This window comes from Phallusia mammillata, chromosome 5 (assembly GCF_965637545.1).
Source record: "Phallusia mammillata chromosome 5, kaPhaMamm4.hap1.1, whole genome shotgun sequence".
NCBI classification, from domain to species: Eukaryota; Metazoa; Chordata; class Ascidiacea; order Phlebobranchia; family Ascidiidae; genus Phallusia; species Phallusia mammillata.
The window spans coordinates 12,981,269-12,999,063 of NC_137256.1; the positions used below are offsets into that span (position 1 = coordinate 12,981,269).

The following is a 17,795-nucleotide window of genomic DNA, read 5'->3' on the forward strand; positions in this document are numbered from 1 at the left end:
ATTTAGATTAAATTTTAGCGACAGTTTGGGTCCATAGAAAGGAAGAAGACCTTAAAAGCAGTGTTAAGCATATTTTAATACATAAACAAAACAAGTTACGCAGTTTGTAGCAAAGCCTTGTTATGAGTAAAAACAGACTACGAACCTCTAATGAAATCAAAACAATTGATAAGGAAACTTTTTCTTTATTTAAATACTACAAGATACATTCGTTGCAGTGGCTAAACAGAGGTTCTTAAACCTAAGGGGCATGGAGTATAAACAGAGCAATGAAATCTTAACCACTTGCCTGTTTTTTTCATTTTACAGACAAATTGCGAAACAAAATCGTTAAAATGTAGTCCAGTTCTTGCGACTCGTATAATCATACATGAAAAACGTTTAGAACTTTTTACAAGAAAAGTTAAGAACCCCTGCAAAATGACAGTCTACATATATTTTTAACAAATAGCGCACTGGGTAAAATAAAACAAACAAATGCAAACGCAGTATAAACCAGGACGAATGTTGTGTCGAGGTTGAAAAACAGCAACATAAACTAAAATACTAATGCATCGGCTAATGAAATTTCAAATTACCAAGTTCAGTTGTTTTGGGGCGCACATTGCTTACCACTTATTAAGGGTTCGAATTTTTTCCCCGTAAGAAATGGAATGGTTTACTTGTTTAAAAGGCAATAAATTATGTCGCTTGTTGCAAGCAGAAGACAAATGTGTAAAGTTTACAAGTAAAACGACAAATCATACGCTGGATAGCGACGTATTGAAGTTGGTAAAGTGCAAAAATTATCCAAGAAGATATTCAACAGGAGTGCTGGGGAACCATAAACGCACACGACGCATCAGAGTTGAAAACAAAATACTGCGGGCTTTTTTATACACGCGTAGGTGCTCCAAGTATAAACAGTGGCCTAGCTTTTACAAACTGCACTATTCAAGCAAGATAAGACAACAGACGAATAGCTCTATAGTTGACAGACACGACACAAGTCGTAAAACATAAAAAAGTAAAAATGCATATAACGTCATGTTTCAGGATTTTTGGAGCAAAGGTAAGGTTTTTTGGAAGAAAGATAAGTCTGTACGAAAATGTTTTGTTCTGCATACTGCAAAAACACAGAGTTTTGCGGGTAACAAATTCCAAAACTTTTCATGTGTGCGTTTGCATTTTTAAGTAAAGTTTCCGACACATCTGTTGCAAAAACCCACAAAGCATTCTCCGCAATTAGCGCCAAGTTCACGTTCATGAACTTTTTGGCCTAAATGCCAAACTTCGGTCAGCGTCAAATCACATTGAAATGAGCTTGCGGTGTAATATTTTTTATCTGAGTGCTTATTACACAAAACCTTACCTTATTACCGTTTTAATATTTACGAAACATTTAGCACAGCTCTTCCTAAAATGCCGTGATACAACATTACCACACAACAGCAGATTACGACTTCAATTGCCTTGCTGTGGATGACGGGTAAGCACCGCTGACACCAACATACGCAATATAAACTATGCGAAGGAAGCAGCGAAAACCGTGTCCATGGTATTTGACCAACGATGCAACATAATCCACATATCAAAAAAGGAATTCTTTGGAAAAAACGCGAGAAAAAGCTCTAGGTGTGACTTCACAGTGCTGTCTTACATTTCCCGCTCTCTTTGTTTTAGTTTATTTGCGTGGGCCAATGCCTCCCGGTGTCTGCTGTCGGCGTCGTTTTCTCTCTCTCCCCTGTCTTGCGACTCGTCAGCGTACCCGTTGTTGGCTCCTTCATTGTTTTCATCATTTTCATCCTCGTACTGTTCTTCGTCGCCATTGTCATTTTCACCGTTGTAGTTTTGCTAAACAACCAGAGAAGTGTTAAAAGTAAAGTTGGATTTCTAAACCTTAAATGCAAAATTTGCTCCAAAAAACAATATATCGTGAATTCTCGGCATCTGTTATTTGCTGGATTGTGAAAAAATCCCTAAATTTTGACATAATTATGAAAAGCAATAAAACAAATGCATTCCAATATTACTAAAAAATTTGGACCTTACTGTTGTTTGTTAGACAACATTCATTTTAAGTTGTTCACAAACAAGCCTCACTTTATTCCTAATAATATATATAAGTATATATCTGTATATATACTGTAATAGCACTGACTGTAAAATTTCTGATTTCTAAGAAATGAAACACTCACATCTTCATCATTAAAATCTTCTTCCCCATGATTTTGCCCACCAGCAGGAATAGGGGCATCACCAACAAGTTGAGGATCCTGTTTAAGAGGTCGTCCGGCAGGAGGGACATCCACCTGTGCCTGGTCTTCACCTGATATATATATATATTGGTTGGTTTGATTTTTTTGCTGAAGGAGGTTTGCAGTAAGACAGTTCCAAACAACAGTAATCATCTCAAACTTGTTGCAAAAAAAACATACGCACACATAATAATTACATCAAAATGTCAATCTATATTCTATGCTGCATAGATTAACTTTTTTATACCTATTCAAAGCTCATATGCATTTCAACTTGAATTTTACCTTCACCCTCATCTGCTTCCTCCCCATCTCCTTCATTTCCCCTGTTTCTATCAACACCAAGTTTAGCTGCTTCTTCTTCAAAGATTTCTCCATGAACTTGACCTAAAAAGAAAAGTATGTCAGCTCTTTTTAATATGCACATAGTTAATAGATTGCATTTCATATCAATACTAAAATAGTAGCTAAAATATTGTAAATAGCAGATGTGTATGTACTAATAAGAAAACAACTGGATGTTATAAGGGTCCAACATTTGAAAATTTCAATATTTTCCACAAATACTTTACCAATGTGATGCATATAGGTCAGTGTTTCACAAACTCTACGAACCCCTTTAGAGGTTTTGACACAACACGACCCCCACCAAAATGTGTTCATACATTTACTACCAAACGTTGCACGGAAAACACTTTTTACTGTGATAAACAGAAGTCATGGGGGAAATTTTGATGATATGGATAAAACCATTCTGAGTTGCGTTGCATCTTCGCAACCCCTTTAAAATTGCTTGGCGACCCCTTTTGTTGAGAATCACTGATCTAGGTCTACAATTAATAACCACAGTGATGACAAAATAAAAAACAATGGCGAAATGACCTGGTATATTTTTCCCAGAAATTGAAAAATAACTAGCAAATTTTACCTTTATGTTGAACGTCCTGATTTTGTTGCACCAGTTCTTTTATATTTTCAGATTGCACATCAATTATCTGCTGTTGTTCCTTCTGTAATTGTTGAAGTTTCTCAATTGCATTTTTCCCATTTTCAGGTTTTAAATCTTCTTGATCCTAGAAATTATCATAAAATCTATACATATTGCTAGTTTCTTCGATTTTTTTGGAGCCAAAGGCCAACTGCTGAGCAAATTGAAGCCAAAATTTACACAAAAAAACTTCAACAATAATCCTGTGTATAAGTTTGAAAAGGAAAGGACCACATTTTTCAGTAGAATGTCAAAACCAGCCCAAGTCAAACAGTAAAAACAAGAAATTAGCAACTGTAGTGAGGTATATAAGCTATTGCTGTCAGGCATAATATGAAGGTTATAGACCTCTATAAACTTGTAGTGAGGTATCAAAACTGATAAACTTACCAAAGCTTTATATACAAAGATATCCACTTACATTTTGAGATTGCTGCGCATCAAGTTCAAGTTGTGCAAGCTTTTCTGCTGCTCTTGCCTGGTCTTCCTCCGACTCCACCTGATCAAGTTGACTGTTTCTCTCTTCAGGGTTGTCTCGATAATTGATTTCCTCCTACATAGGCAATTAAGGCAAAGTAATATTTTGTTGCTACATTTGTGGAGGATTGCAGCTACAAAAATAGTTAAACGATGAAAACAGTGAAGCAACATGTACCTTGGGTTCATTTGGATTATTGTTCTTATCAGCATCTTCTATTTGTCCCTCTGCTTGGAAGCGACTCTCACGGGATTCATCGTCCTCATTTCTTGCTTCAACATCACCATGCTCTTCAGGAACTATCTTATCTTCATTTTCAATCGCTTCACCTGTAAAATTCAAACAAGCAACACACTTTTACATTTCATGGGTTTTCTATAAAGTAACTTAATTTGTCTAATGTGTCAGCAAACAAAATTAAGTTCTAAGTATTGGCTTGAAATGTTAAAGTTGTTTTCTTACACTTTTGCCAGAGCTAATTGCAGTTTATAATAGAAATTTACTATTTGGCTCGCAATAAAGCTTACAGATTAAACTAGAAGGGTGGCTTAGCACATATTGCCATTGCACATATACTATGACCTATTTTGTAATGGGTCCCATATCAGCCACTGTATTTTATACCTTTAGTTGTTTCTGCAAGCAGAAACTCATGGGTCCCCCACACATGCAAAGTTGTAAATAGTGCATTTTTTGAAATAACTATAATAAATTTTGGTGCTATGAGTTTAAACAGGAGGAAAAAAAGTCTGCAGAAATAATCATGCTGTGTGAGATAGAAACTACACAAGTCACATTTAATTCGGCAATTGTTTGCAAAATTTACCTTTTAGGGATTAGTGGGGCTACATGGTAAAACTCAACAATAAACACCTCAAAATGGCATATTCTACGAAGTGTCCAAATTTTATGAAATTCAGACATTGTTTAAAAAGTTAAACTTTCAGGGGCTAATGGGGTAACTGATGGGACTGCATGGCAAAAGTGACAATTGACACCTAAAGATGACTTTTGCACAAACTGTCAAAATTTCAACCAACTCAGCCAATGTTTACAAATTACACCCATTTTAGGGGTTAATGGGGTAAAGGTGGGTCTTACAGGGTAAAACACATCAATGAATAATGTACTCAAAACTGTCTAACTTCCATATATAGTTCTGACATTGTTTAAAAGTTCACCCATTTTAGGGGGCTACAGGGTGAAACAAAATAATCAACAGCTAATTATGGCAAAATGAACAAACTGTCCAAATTTTATCCAATTCCTGCATTGTTTCACAAATTTACCCATTTTAGGGGACTAGTGGGGTAAATATTGGGGTCACAGAGTGAAACATAACTATCGTCAGCTTATTATAGCAAAATGAACAAACTGTCCAAATTTCATTTAATTCGAGGGGGGGAATAACGGGGTAAACACAACAATTGACACCTATAAATGACAAATCTCACAAGCTGTCCAAATTTCACCTAATTCTGACACCGTTTAAAAAACTCACCCATTTTAGGGGATTAGATGGGTAACTGATGGGTTTTAACACCCAAAAGTATAAAACATGAAACCACAATGAACTAATCGACAGTCATGTAAAATTTTATCAAAATCGAACAATGTTTAAAATTCTGACCACTAGGGGTGTTATTAGCAACATTCCTTAACGCTTCTGACGTCATAAAGCTGTTAATACCCCCTCTGACTGGCATGTCCAAAACACCTACCAAGTAATGCACAAACACATATACGATATGTTCTGTTGCCTATATTATACCGTTACACCACAGCTGTATACTACCCTTCCCAAAGAAAGGTGATCTCAGTCAAACCAATAATTATAGAGGAATCTCACTCACTCCGATAGCAGCAAAAGTCTACAATGCTATGTTGCTCAACCGAATTCAACCAGAATTGGGAAAGATCCTCAGAAGAAATCAAAATGGATTTAGAAGAAGTCGCTCAACAGTCAGTCAAATCCTGACGGTGAGAAGAATCATAGAAGGTGTGAAAGCAAGGCAAATACCGGCAACGTTACTGTTTGTGGATTTCTCCAAAGCATTCGATTCGGTCCACAGAGAAAAGATGGAGAAGATTGTATTGGCATACGGAATCCCTGAAGAAATCGTTGCAGCCATAATTATTATGTACAAGAACACTAAGGCCATGGTGCGCTCTCCCGACGGAGACACCGATTTTTTCGAAATTCAATCTGGTGTGTTACAAGGTGACACTCTGGCTCCATTCCTATTTGTTATCTGTCTGGACTACGTGTTAAAACACTCTATTGATCAACATAGTGAATGTGGTCTAACATTAGCACCAGCAAGAAGCAGACGACATCCAGCAAGAAAGATCACCGATGCCGACTACGCCGATGATATCGCTCTGTTATCAGACAGTAATGCTAATGCCCAAAAGCTACTTCATCTTTTGGAAGAGTCAGCTGCTATGATTGGATTGCATACGAACGCAACCAAAACAGAATATATTTGCTATCATCAAAAGGGGCAAATAGAAACATCGAAGAGAACTTTTCTCAAGCAGGTAGATGACTTCGAATATCTGGGTAGCTGCATTGCCATGACAGAAAAAGATGTGCTCATTAGAATAGCAAAGGCTTGGCGTGCACTCAATCGGCTAAGAACTATCTGGGAATCATCGCTGTCTGAACAACTTAAAAAAAACTTTTTCAGAGCCGTGGCAGAAACTGTACTGCTCTATGGATCATCAGCTTGGACCCTAACAAAAAAACTGGAAAAGAAACTAGATGGGACATACACTAGAATGCTTCGTGCCGTCTTAAACATTAACTGGAAGACCCATCCACCCAATAAGCTTCTGTACGGCAACTTGTCGAAACTAACATCAGTGATAAAAGAAAGGAGGATGAGATTCGCTGGACATTGCCACAGAAGTAAAGAAGAAGTTATAAGTGATCTGATTTTATGGACACCAATTAAAACCCAGAAAACATAGTTGGACACACATATTTGTGTGTAACATTGATGTGCAAAACAAGTTGCAAATGAAATGAACACTAAACCATTTTTTTTAAGGGGCTCAATTGTTTTGTTTCATTTTTCAATCTTTTGACTATGTTCCTGGACATTAGGGACATAGCATTAAGATTGAGTATAACATAGATATACCTTATTGCAAATAAAGCTCAGTTTAGGGGGGCAAAACAAAACTATGCCTAAATAATTCAGGTGTATTTGCTTGGGTGAACATGCTTGGTGAAACATGACCACAGTTTTTAACAACCTCAGCACAATTCTGTATCTTATTTTTATCTGGCTGTTCATGTAAAAATGATTTTTATCCAACATAACACTAAAAATACCACATGGTATTCTGCCCAACTAGCTTAACAATAAATTTACTGCAAACCTGAAGCAATGAACTTTTCAATTAGTTCATGAAATCAAACATACCTTGAATCGGTTGGTCATTGTTTTGATCATCAGATTCATGTTGATCTTTGTTATACTGCTGAGCCCGGAGTGGATTGTCATTGGCATTCCTATTTTCTAAATGTGGATCATTGTCCATGACATCTTTCTGGTTATCATCATTATTGAAATCATTATGCTGAGATAAGTCTTGGCCAGGAGCGTTTAGTGCTTCATTAGATGCTTGTTGGTGTCTTACTCCAACTAAAAAGCAACGAGATGCAGTTTATTTTCCACACTACAAATTTTTTTGAAGCAGTGTTGAGCAAAAATAGACTATCGGTAAGTTTTTTACCCAGGTTTAACCAAGGCCTAACATAATTATAAAAAATGTTTAACTGTTCAAGTGATTAGGCCAGGGGTGCCCAACACGTGGCACGAAGAGCATTTAAAAATGACACACAAGCTTTTGAAACATTCAGATGGTAATCATTAGGACTATTTTTTTTTATTCATTTTCATGGCCCATATTTCCACTTGATATATTATCATGCAGTGATAAAGATACCAAATACACTAATAAAACTAAAACATAAGCCCGGTTGCAAACTATTTGTATTTTTTGTCGCATATACAGAATAAAAATTTCTTGAGTACTATAAACAAGTTTACTCGCATTTTGACGACATTTTTTTTATTCTAACATTTAATAGGCTGCTACATATTGGCCAAATATTCAGATTAAAGCTCAAACCGTTTAAGACAAGATATTGGCACTCGAGTATATTTTAAAACCAAAACTAGAAGGGTGGCTAAGCTATCCAAACTTAAGCCAATTCTGACATTGTTTACAAACTCACCCATTTTAGGGGGCTAGCAGGGTAAATACTAGGGTTATCCGGAAAACAAAGTGGGATGCACATCTACATAACTATATCTACCATCTGTATAAGTTTCAGCCACATCCATCAAGCATTTGATAAAAAAACGAGTTGGACAAACTTCGGGAGAAAATACCCATTTTAGGGGGCTAGCGGGGTAAATACTGGGGTTATCAACAAAAACAAAGTGGAATGCACATCTACCATCTGTATAAGTTTCAGCCACATCCATCAAGCATTTGATGGAAAAACGAGTCGGACAAACTTCGGGGAAAAAATACCCATTTTAGGGGGCTAGCGGGGTAAATACTGGGGTTATCAACAAAAACAAAGTGGGATGCACATCTACATAACTACATCTACCATCTGTGTAAATTTCATCCAAATCCATCAAGGATTTGATGGAAAAACGAGTCGGACAAACTTTGGGTAGAAGAAAAAAGAAGAAAAAAAGAAAGAAAAACAAACAAACATTTTGAGTAAAATCAATATGTGTCCCCTTCAGGGAAGGGGACCCATAATTAGCATGGCAGTATTTCGTGTTTTTTAACACACCCCTGGATTAGGATATGAAGGTTAGAATGCAAAACTTTGACAAAAAAGGAAACACTATACACAGACTTAAAAAGTAATTTAATCAAAAACATAACTACATACACAAGTACTCTGGTTGTTATGTTTTTTATTATACATGCTACTTACTGTGGCAATATTCTTCACATTCCCTAACAGATGGAAAGTTGTTGTCATTTCCACCACAGCCAGTAAAACTGAACTTTAGGCAGGATCCAACACGAGGATCATAATAAAATCTCTCAATTTCATTTTCACAATCTCCAACCTTCTTTGGCAAAAAGCAATTATCTAAAAATTCACAAAACAAATATGTGTGCAGTAAACATATTTCACTACAAAATTTGTGTTTTAGCACCTTGAAAGGCAAAAAAAAATTTTTTGCACAAAGAAAAGTATAACAGCCATGTTTGATACAAAAACTTACAAAGATATACTTATCCTTAACTCTGTTGCTTACCATTTAATGATTTTTTTGGTTCTGCTGTTGGTTGGATTTTATTTCTTGCAGCAATTTCATTGTCTCTTTTTAGTTTTTCAAGGCGTTGTTTTTCCAAAGCTTCAGATCTGCTTTGTTTTTCCTGCATAAGCCTTTCACGGCTGTCCTCCATTGCTTGAACGTTGTTGGGGTCACCACCAAAATGAGCTACAGAGCAACTTTTGTTCATCAAATCACATACTAAACCAGTGGTTCTTAACCTTTTTTCCTTGCTGCCCCCCTTTCAAATCACCAACTAATTTTCGCACCCCCTTTCAAATCACTAACCAATTTTCGCTCCCCCTTCTGTAATTGCTTAAATAGAAAAGACCTAACCAACCTTGATGATTCAGCATCCCCGCACCCCCTAGGAACAATTCTCGCACCCCTTGGGGGTGCGTGCACCCCAGGTTAAGAACCCCTGTACTAAACTAAAGGTTTATGATACAGATACACATGTGTTTAGCGGTAAAAAATGACAACACTTGCCGTTGTTGCAAAAAATAGGTTGCATGGTGCCAACACTATCGGACTGTTGGTTTTTCAAAATAAATCAAAAAATAAAACTTTCAGATTATTTCCAGGTGTTAATGAGACACAATTGGTTTAGTATATAATGCAAAACCTGGACAAAAATGATCTCAAATGTATTAGCCAATCAACATTTAGGCTTAAAAATGTTTTTAAAAATCGTACAAATCAATGTTTGTGCAAAAAAAGAAAACAAAAGTAGAGCAAGCAAAATTATACTCACCAAACACAAGTGCACGATCACTTGAATGCAACTTTCCTAGATTTGGATGATCAAGTTTTAGAGTATCAGCTCCAAGACCATTAAGTAATGATTGTAGTTTTATATATTTCATCACCTCTTTCTACAAAACAAACTTATTGTATTTATACAATCAATAAATCAGAGTGGTTAAAAGCCCACCTGGTTTATTCCATGATCCTCTTTTAATTTCTCATGAATTAGTTGCAGTTGGTTGTGAGCTCTTTTCAACTCATCAAGTTTAGCTGTTGTATTAACAAATAACACTTTTTAGTGATGAAACCATTATCAAACTTTGAAACACTGTTACAGGTGGAACTTTCACCCTAGGCCAGTGGTTCTTAACCTTTTTGGTGTGGTTTCCCACTAACGTCAATCACCAACTTTGAATTTCCCCCTCTGTTATTTTTAAAATCATGTTTTGTGCCCTACGTTAACAAAAAAATATTTTTTGAATAAAATAATTTTGTGGAGCGATTTGGTCTGGACCCTAAAGGTATACTGCAATCTTTTTGAGTTTAAATAGTGCTTCTGTGAGAGATTAAACTATTTGGAATACTGAGTCTGCTCTGCTTGCATTATTCATTTATTGCATCACAATCAACAAAGGAAAGGCTTTTATTCGCGCACAATAGCAAAGTCATTTGATGGTTTTAGTCTTGTCTGTGATGTAACAAATGGCCTTTGGATTTGTATGTGTCTTGTAAACCTTAGTGAAACTAGAAGAGTGGCTTAGCACATATTGCCCTTGCATATACACTATAACCTATTTTGAAACATAAATATATTTCCTATGCTTATTTTGTATTGGGTCCCATATTAGCAATCGTCTTTTATAACTTTAGTCGTTTCTGCAGGCAAAAACTCATGGGTCCCCACACATGCAAAGTTGAAAATAATGCAATTCAAGAGATAACCATGAGAAAGTCGGGTGTTGTAAGGTAAAACACAGTGATCGGCACTGGGCTTAAATAATAATACTATGTAGAATACAAACTATAAAATTAGATTCACTCCAGATATTGTTTGAAGTATGTCCTATTTAACGTTTAAAAAAACTTTTAGGGGGCTAGTAGGGCAACTAATTGGGTTCGACACACAAACTAAAAAATATATAAAAACCACAATGACTCAATCAATAGTACTGCAAAATTTCAGCCCAATCTGCCAATGTTTAAAAATTCGACCACTAGAGGTGTTTTGAGCAACAACCGTTACTGCTTCTGACGTCAAAGGGCTGTTAACAAGCCCCTAACTGCCATGGCGCAAAAATGACCACCAACGAGCAACATACAACTGGTTGCCCTTGTAACACTATTGCTCCAAAGAAATCTTTCGTTTGTGGTGCCCAGTAACATACAAATACGTTTTACACTTTAGGGGCTTGTGGGGTAAATGTTAGGACTACAGGGTTGAACACAACAATCGACACCTATAAATGGCATACTATACAAGAATCCAAATTTCCGCCAATTCTGACACAGTTTAAAAACTCACCCATTTTAGGGGGCTAGCGGGGTAAATACTGGGGTTATCAACAAAAACAAAGTGGGGTGCACATCTACATGAATATATCTACCATCTGTGTAAATTTCAGCCAAATCCATCAAACATTTGATGGAAAAACGAGTCGGACAAACTTTGGGTAAACACACCCATTTTAGGGGGCGAGTGGGGTAAATACTGGGGTTATCAACAAAAACAAAGTGGAATGCACATCTACATAACTATATCTACCATCTGTGTAAATTTCAGCCAAATCCATCAAACATTTGATGGAAAAATGACTCGGACAAACTTTGGGGGGAAAATACCCATTTTAGGGGGCTAGCGGGGTAAATACTGGGGTTATCAACAAAAACAAAGTGGGATGCACATCTACAATCTGTGTAAATTTCAGCCAAATCCATCAAACATTTAATGGAAAAACGAGTCAGACAAACTTTGGGAAGAAAAAAAAAAGGAAGAAAAAAAAAAGTAAAAACAAACAAACAATTCGAGTAAAATCAATATGGGTCCCCTTCAGGGAAGGGGACCCATAATTAATCTTACATGTTGTTGCAGAAATTTTTTAGTAAAGTAACTTTCAATGGTTAATTCAAAGCCGGATTCGACCCTCGAGCACGAGTTTGCTCTTTTCAAGCTTACATAATTTCCCTCCGAAAACATGAAATCCGGTTAAGAACCACTGGCCTAGGCCATTACAAATACAACCACCTATCGAAACACTACATACAAACTCCAACTGGTTCAATTTGGTGATGTGATAAATCCCTTAACAATCATTACATCATATAAACCTAGGGTTCTTGTAATTTAAGTAACATAGACAATATATATCTTTTTTTTCTTAGTGCAGCCAATACACACATTTTACCTTGCAAAATGTTATTGTCTGCTTCCATTGCAGATTTACTTTCAATTTGCTGTTTTAATTCTTCTATTTTCTCCTGGTATTGTTGATCAGTATCTTTGTATCGCATCTGATGTTCACTAAGTTGCCTATTTACTTCTTCCAATTTATTCTTAGCACAAACAGCAAATGTAAGAATTTTTGGAACACTGCTTCTTAACCCTCAGCAAAACCATACAATGTAGGGTTGTCAGTTCAGTTTAAAAGGTTTTAACAGCTTTTAATCAACCAAAGAATCTTTTTTTCACTATTAACAAAACGTACGTCTCAGGAGCCATTTAATTATTTTTGCTATTGGAATAAAGTAGCTGAATCTAACTTCGACCACAAATCGGATGTATTGTAAGAAGCCTAATGTTGGCCTTTTATCCGACTCTACAACACTGGTATGATATATATAATGTGAAAAAAATATTTTTAGGACTGCACAAATTTATAAAAAACCTAGCCAGGTACAATAATTAAAACATAAAAACCTGTGTTAAAAGATGTTTTTCGTGTAGCTCTTCATACTTGATTTGATGCTCTTTGTCCATCTTCTCCAGATCACTTTGGTGTGAATGCATATTCTGCTCCAGCTCTAAACAAAGTTAATAATAAACAACACGAAAAAAACAAGTTGATGCAATTTGTTTATGCAATGCCATTTATTGACTGTGAAACAAAGTATTGAACACCTAATACACCGACATCCTGCATATGGTTGGGATTTTGGGAATAAATTGAAAAATCCTGGGATTGGGATTAACCATGATTTTCACTTTCCAATCCCAGGATTTTCTGGGTTGAAAATGCTGAAGTAAAATACATTTTAAACTGTTTTTTAAGCATCATAAAACAGCCACAGACTGTGCTTTGCGTTTAACGCATGCACAAGCTCGCAATAATTTTATCATGTTGTTTATATTCAAAACATTAAAACTCTGCCTAGGAAGGCTGGTTTATTCAAGTTTTTCTTTAATTTAACAAACAAACACTTCATGTAGGTGTTATAAGCTAGGTCCCAAACTCGGGATTTTAGCAAAACAATCTGGGGATCAGGATTCAGAAAAGAGCCTCAAATCCCAGTAAATCAGGATCGGGATTTCCCGGGGTTAAAACTTTAACCTGCACAGCCAGGACATAACACTTGTGTTTTAAACTACAAATTAATCTTGTATTGATATATGACACTTGCAAAAACACATATGTACATCTAAATTGTAGTAAAGCAATTTGTAGTTACTGTTCTTAGTTTTATGGTGTATTAATGATGTCTATAGTCTTAACACTTTGAAAAAAGCTGTGTATCATTGCCATTTTGTGACAAATTCAAGTTTTATTTAAAAAATCAACATAATCAGCATACACCTAAAAGGTTTGGCAACTAACTTCTGTGAGTCATGACATCGAATCATATAAGTCTGATTGTTATTCATCAAATGTTTATTTTGTTCCTATTTTTGTTTATAAAACTCTGACAAACATAAATGATAATAATAATAGCAGATGCATTGACACAATAAAATTGCCACAGAAAGACTTATTTGATACCTTACAGCCTCTTTTTTGCATAATTTTTGCACATTTGTATGGTTTTAAATTCATGTCTTCTCTTAACATAGGCCTATTAATTTGACACCAACTAATGACAGCAAACCAGGAAATGGCTGTAACAACCTCATGGTTGTGCCAATATAAAAACAAGCGTAGGGCACAAAGGATAAAAAGTCAAGCAGTTGCACCTTTCAAACAATATACACAACTAACACATTGTACTGTACTGTTGCATTGTTCAGAAAATGTATGCAATGCAATTCTATTTGAACGAACATACCAAACGTGGGAAAACTTGCTACTTACTATAGTCTTTATTCACTGACATAGTAGTTAACTTAGTTTATTTTATAAATAGTTTCATTTGATACATTCTTTTTGAGATGTATATTTGTGGACAAACTAACGAAAATTCAATTTTACCAAATATTGGTGAAAAACCTGTCAGTGTAAATCAGGGGTCTCCAACTCAACGGTTGTCCCGGGACAATTTTCAAATTTTCTATAGGCCGCGGGCCACATGCAGTCACCAAACACCAATCATAGAAAAAATATGTGGTTACACTACTGTGGAATTAACACTCCATGCCAGATGTTTCCAAACTAGATAGTTCATGGTTCCTTAGTGGCTAATGGCATTATTTTCGTTGACCTTCAAGAGCTCATGACTTTACAATCTTACTTGCCTGTTCATCAATGCCTTTTTATTTCATAAAAATCAACAAAGAAAGCAATTGTTTGTGCATAATTCCATATCTTAGTTTTGTCTGTGATGTCACAACCCGCTCTTAGATCATTGATATGCGTAACCAATTGATAATAATATTTAGGTAAAATAAATCCTAAAGCTGTAGTGGTAAAAGTTTAAATTACTTTTAGCAGCTTAAGCTGTTTAATTGGTTTTAGCTTTGAATTCATCGTGGACCGCAGAAAAATTACGAAACGTCTGTTATGTAAATGAAATGGTTTGGAAACCACTGGCCTATAGGCATCTGAAAAAGTCAATGCGGCCAACATAAGTGTCAACAAAATGTTGGTTGGCCTTCACGGACTTAAAAGTTCCTTATCCTTATCCCTAAGCTAAACAAAAATAGTGGACACAAAAAACTTAACGGATTTTAACTTCACGCTTTGATGATCAGAATAAGATTGCATTATTTCATCACAATAATAATAATGTATCACAAACGTTAAATTTGGTATTTTTAGCTTAGTGATACATAATTTTGAATTGTGAAATACTTGAAGGGTAAAACAAACACATCCTTTAAATTTTACAAGATAATAATTTAGTTTTTCATCTGCTAATAACGCCGCAGGCCACGGAAAATTGCCTGGCGGGCCACATGTGGCCCGCAGGCCGCGTGTTGGAGACCCCTGGTGTAAATGAACCTTTATCTTTTTGTCACAAAACCTAATTTAAAGTTTTTTGGAAAAAGTGCAGCTTACCATCCTTGGTGTTTTGATGGTCCATTTTTTCCTTCTGGAGTGTGCTCTCTAACTTTGACCTATCTTCATAGACAACTGAAAAATCAAGAAAACATGTCAAAACAATGTTCTCCCTATAAATTTTAGAAAACATAAAGTGCAAGAATTTTAGTCATGTTATTCATCTTTTTATAACATTTGGCCTTAAAAAGTGTTTTACTTTTCAAATTCGCACTAAATCACAGCAAGAGTTTGCATTGAGTGTGTATAATTCTAGTACATTGATCCTGAGAATCCTTTCCCATTGTATTGGAAATTTAATGACAAAATTAATTTCTCATACCACAAGCTTGGAAACATATCTTTTCAAGTTAAAACCTTGGGTTTATAACTTAAAACACAAAGATACTTTGCTACAAAAGCATTGCCAGTCTCTATAAAATAAAAAGTACAATTGTCACGAGGAAAACTTACATACTCAAAAATTGAAGAAAATAATTCCAAGCTTGTTGAATGCATATGATAAATGTCATGTCACAACAAAATTAGGATGAATGTTTTGAAATGCCTAATTAGAGCCACACATGAAATTCATACCTTGTAATTGTGTAGACAAAGAATGCTGCTGTGATTGAAATCTCTGTGACTTAATGTCCATCAACTGCAATTTTCCTTGAAGAACATTGTACAAATAGACTCCATAGCCAAGTGCAACAATCAGGATTAGAATAACGGAGGTTTGAATCCAACCCCGATGTCGCCGGTTGAACATCATGGAATTCTTGCTTGAGTTGATGTGGACTAAAAAATATGAGAAAAAGTTGCAGTCAAAAAAGTAACTCTATTTATTACTTTATTACCATACTTTCTCCAAAACAATTTTTTGAATATCCAAAATAAAAAAATCCTACAAGGTAATAGGTAACATAAGAAAAGTAAGTCTTAAGTTACAACTTAGCAACAATAAAAAAGCAAACACTGTTGCTGATGTATAATAAATTAAATAAACAACCACCTGGAAAACTCAAGATGGTTAACTATGGACATTGTACATTATAACTCAGTATTATTATACAACACAGCACATGAGTTACATATGCCACATTTCAATTTCAGAACAACTTAAACTTGATGTCCATAAATGTGTTGTAACTACAAATAAACATACAATACTTACGCATAAAGATTCTGTGTCGTTTCCTGCCTTTACAAAAATCTTATAGGTTAACAACCAAGTACTTGGTGTGGCTTGGTCCGCAATCTGCATACAAAATAAGGTACCGTGTATTGTCCAGAGTGAGTGGTATATTGGCTATTGCAGGGGTGAACTTGCGATTTGTGAGAAAGTCTCAGCTGCGTTGCTTTTCATTTATTTTTGTGTTTGTTAATTGTAAAAAACATAACAGATGTTACAATAAAATTGTGTTGCACTTAACACTTAACCAAATCGCGAAGAAAAAGGCTGCAAAAAATAACATTTTGGGGCAGCAACGAAAAAATACCACCGTCATTCTGGCAAAATAATTTCCCCCAAATACAAAAACTTCACCACAAAATTTCAGGTACCAAATCAAATTACAAATTAAAACAAAACAAAATGCTAAACGAAATAAATAATGGAAAAAAATCTTTAAATACAGATTTTCTTTTATAAAAGATCAAAAAATAAAGCTATGCGAATCTTGTGCGTTTATTTTGTAATTATTTTACATTTTTTTTGACATAAATAGAATTCATAGCGTTGAATAAACCAAAAATTAACCTAAAACGGTTGTGATCTTAAATTATTCCAGAGGTAAGCTTTTAATCAGAATGATACAATCTTGTAGCCCAGACACTATTCTTTTCTGTCCCGTTGACGTTATGACCAACCTTTTACACGATTTTACAGCAGAACGTTTTACGCGAGACACCTTTTCGCATTTTTCTGTTCTTACGACAAAGCATCAAGCTACCACAAATTCGGCTCAAGTCAATTGCAATTATGGTCAAACTACGAGGGTAAGCTTTTAATCAGAATAGTACCATGTTTTAGTTCAGAGCAAGCTCTTTCCAATCCTAATAATCCCACGTGACACCCTTTTCGAGTTTTTACAGCAGAACGTTTCACGCGAGACACCTTTTCGCATTTTTGTTTTTTTCGACAAAGTGTCAACACGCCCCAAAATCGACTTAAATCAATCGCAATTATGGTCAAGCTCCGAGGGTAAGCTTTTAATCAGAATTGTACCATGTTTTAGTTCAGAGCAAGCCCTTTCCGATCCTATTAATCCCACGTGACACCCTTTTTGCGTTTTTGCAGCAGAACGTTTTACGCGAGAAACCTTTTCGCATTTTTGATTTTTTCGACAAAGTGTCAACACGCCCCAAAATCGATTTAAATCAATCGCAATTATGGTCAAGCTCCGAGAGTAAGCTTTTAATCAGAATAGTACCATGTTTTAGTTCAGAGCAAGCTCTTTCCGATCTAATTAATCCCACGTGACACCCTTTTCGAGTTTTTACAGCAGAACGTTTTACGCGAGAAACCTTTTCGCATTTTTGATTTTTTCGACATAGTGTCAACACGCCCCAAAATCGGCTTAAATCAATCGCAATTATGGTCAAGCTCCGAGGGTAAGC

General features: G+C 35.5%; 1 protein-coding gene across 3 annotated transcripts; it reads right to left on the minus strand.

The window, feature by feature from the left end:
• Positions 1-169: 169 nt before the first annotated feature.
• LOC145227904 (uncharacterized) lies at positions 170-16,620 on the minus strand. 3 transcript variants are annotated; one of them, XM_080092860.1, is made up of 17 exons: positions 16,507-16,619; positions 16,351-16,434; positions 15,771-15,974; positions 15,195-15,269; positions 12,686-12,789; positions 12,174-12,321; positions 9,959-10,041; positions 9,779-9,899; positions 9,007-9,192; positions 8,676-8,837; positions 7,135-7,356; positions 3,881-4,032; positions 3,647-3,778; positions 3,166-3,310; positions 2,523-2,624; positions 2,178-2,308; positions 170-1,833 (listed from the first exon to the last, which is right to left on the minus strand). In XM_080092860.1, exons 2-17 carry the CDS (start codon positions 16,352-16,354, stop codon positions 1,636-1,638), a joined length of 2,169 nt encoding a protein of 722 aa, XP_079948986.1. In that variant the 5' UTR covers positions 16,355-16,434; positions 16,507-16,619; the 3' UTR covers positions 170-1,635. The 3 variants fall into 3 exon arrangements, with proteins under 3 accessions (XP_079948986.1, XP_079948987.1, XP_079948984.1); XM_080092861.1 differs by having other exon boundaries at positions 3,166-3,247; positions 16,351-16,620; XM_080092858.1 differs by having other exon boundaries at positions 16,351-16,619.
• Positions 16,621-17,795: the final 1,175 nt, after the last annotated feature.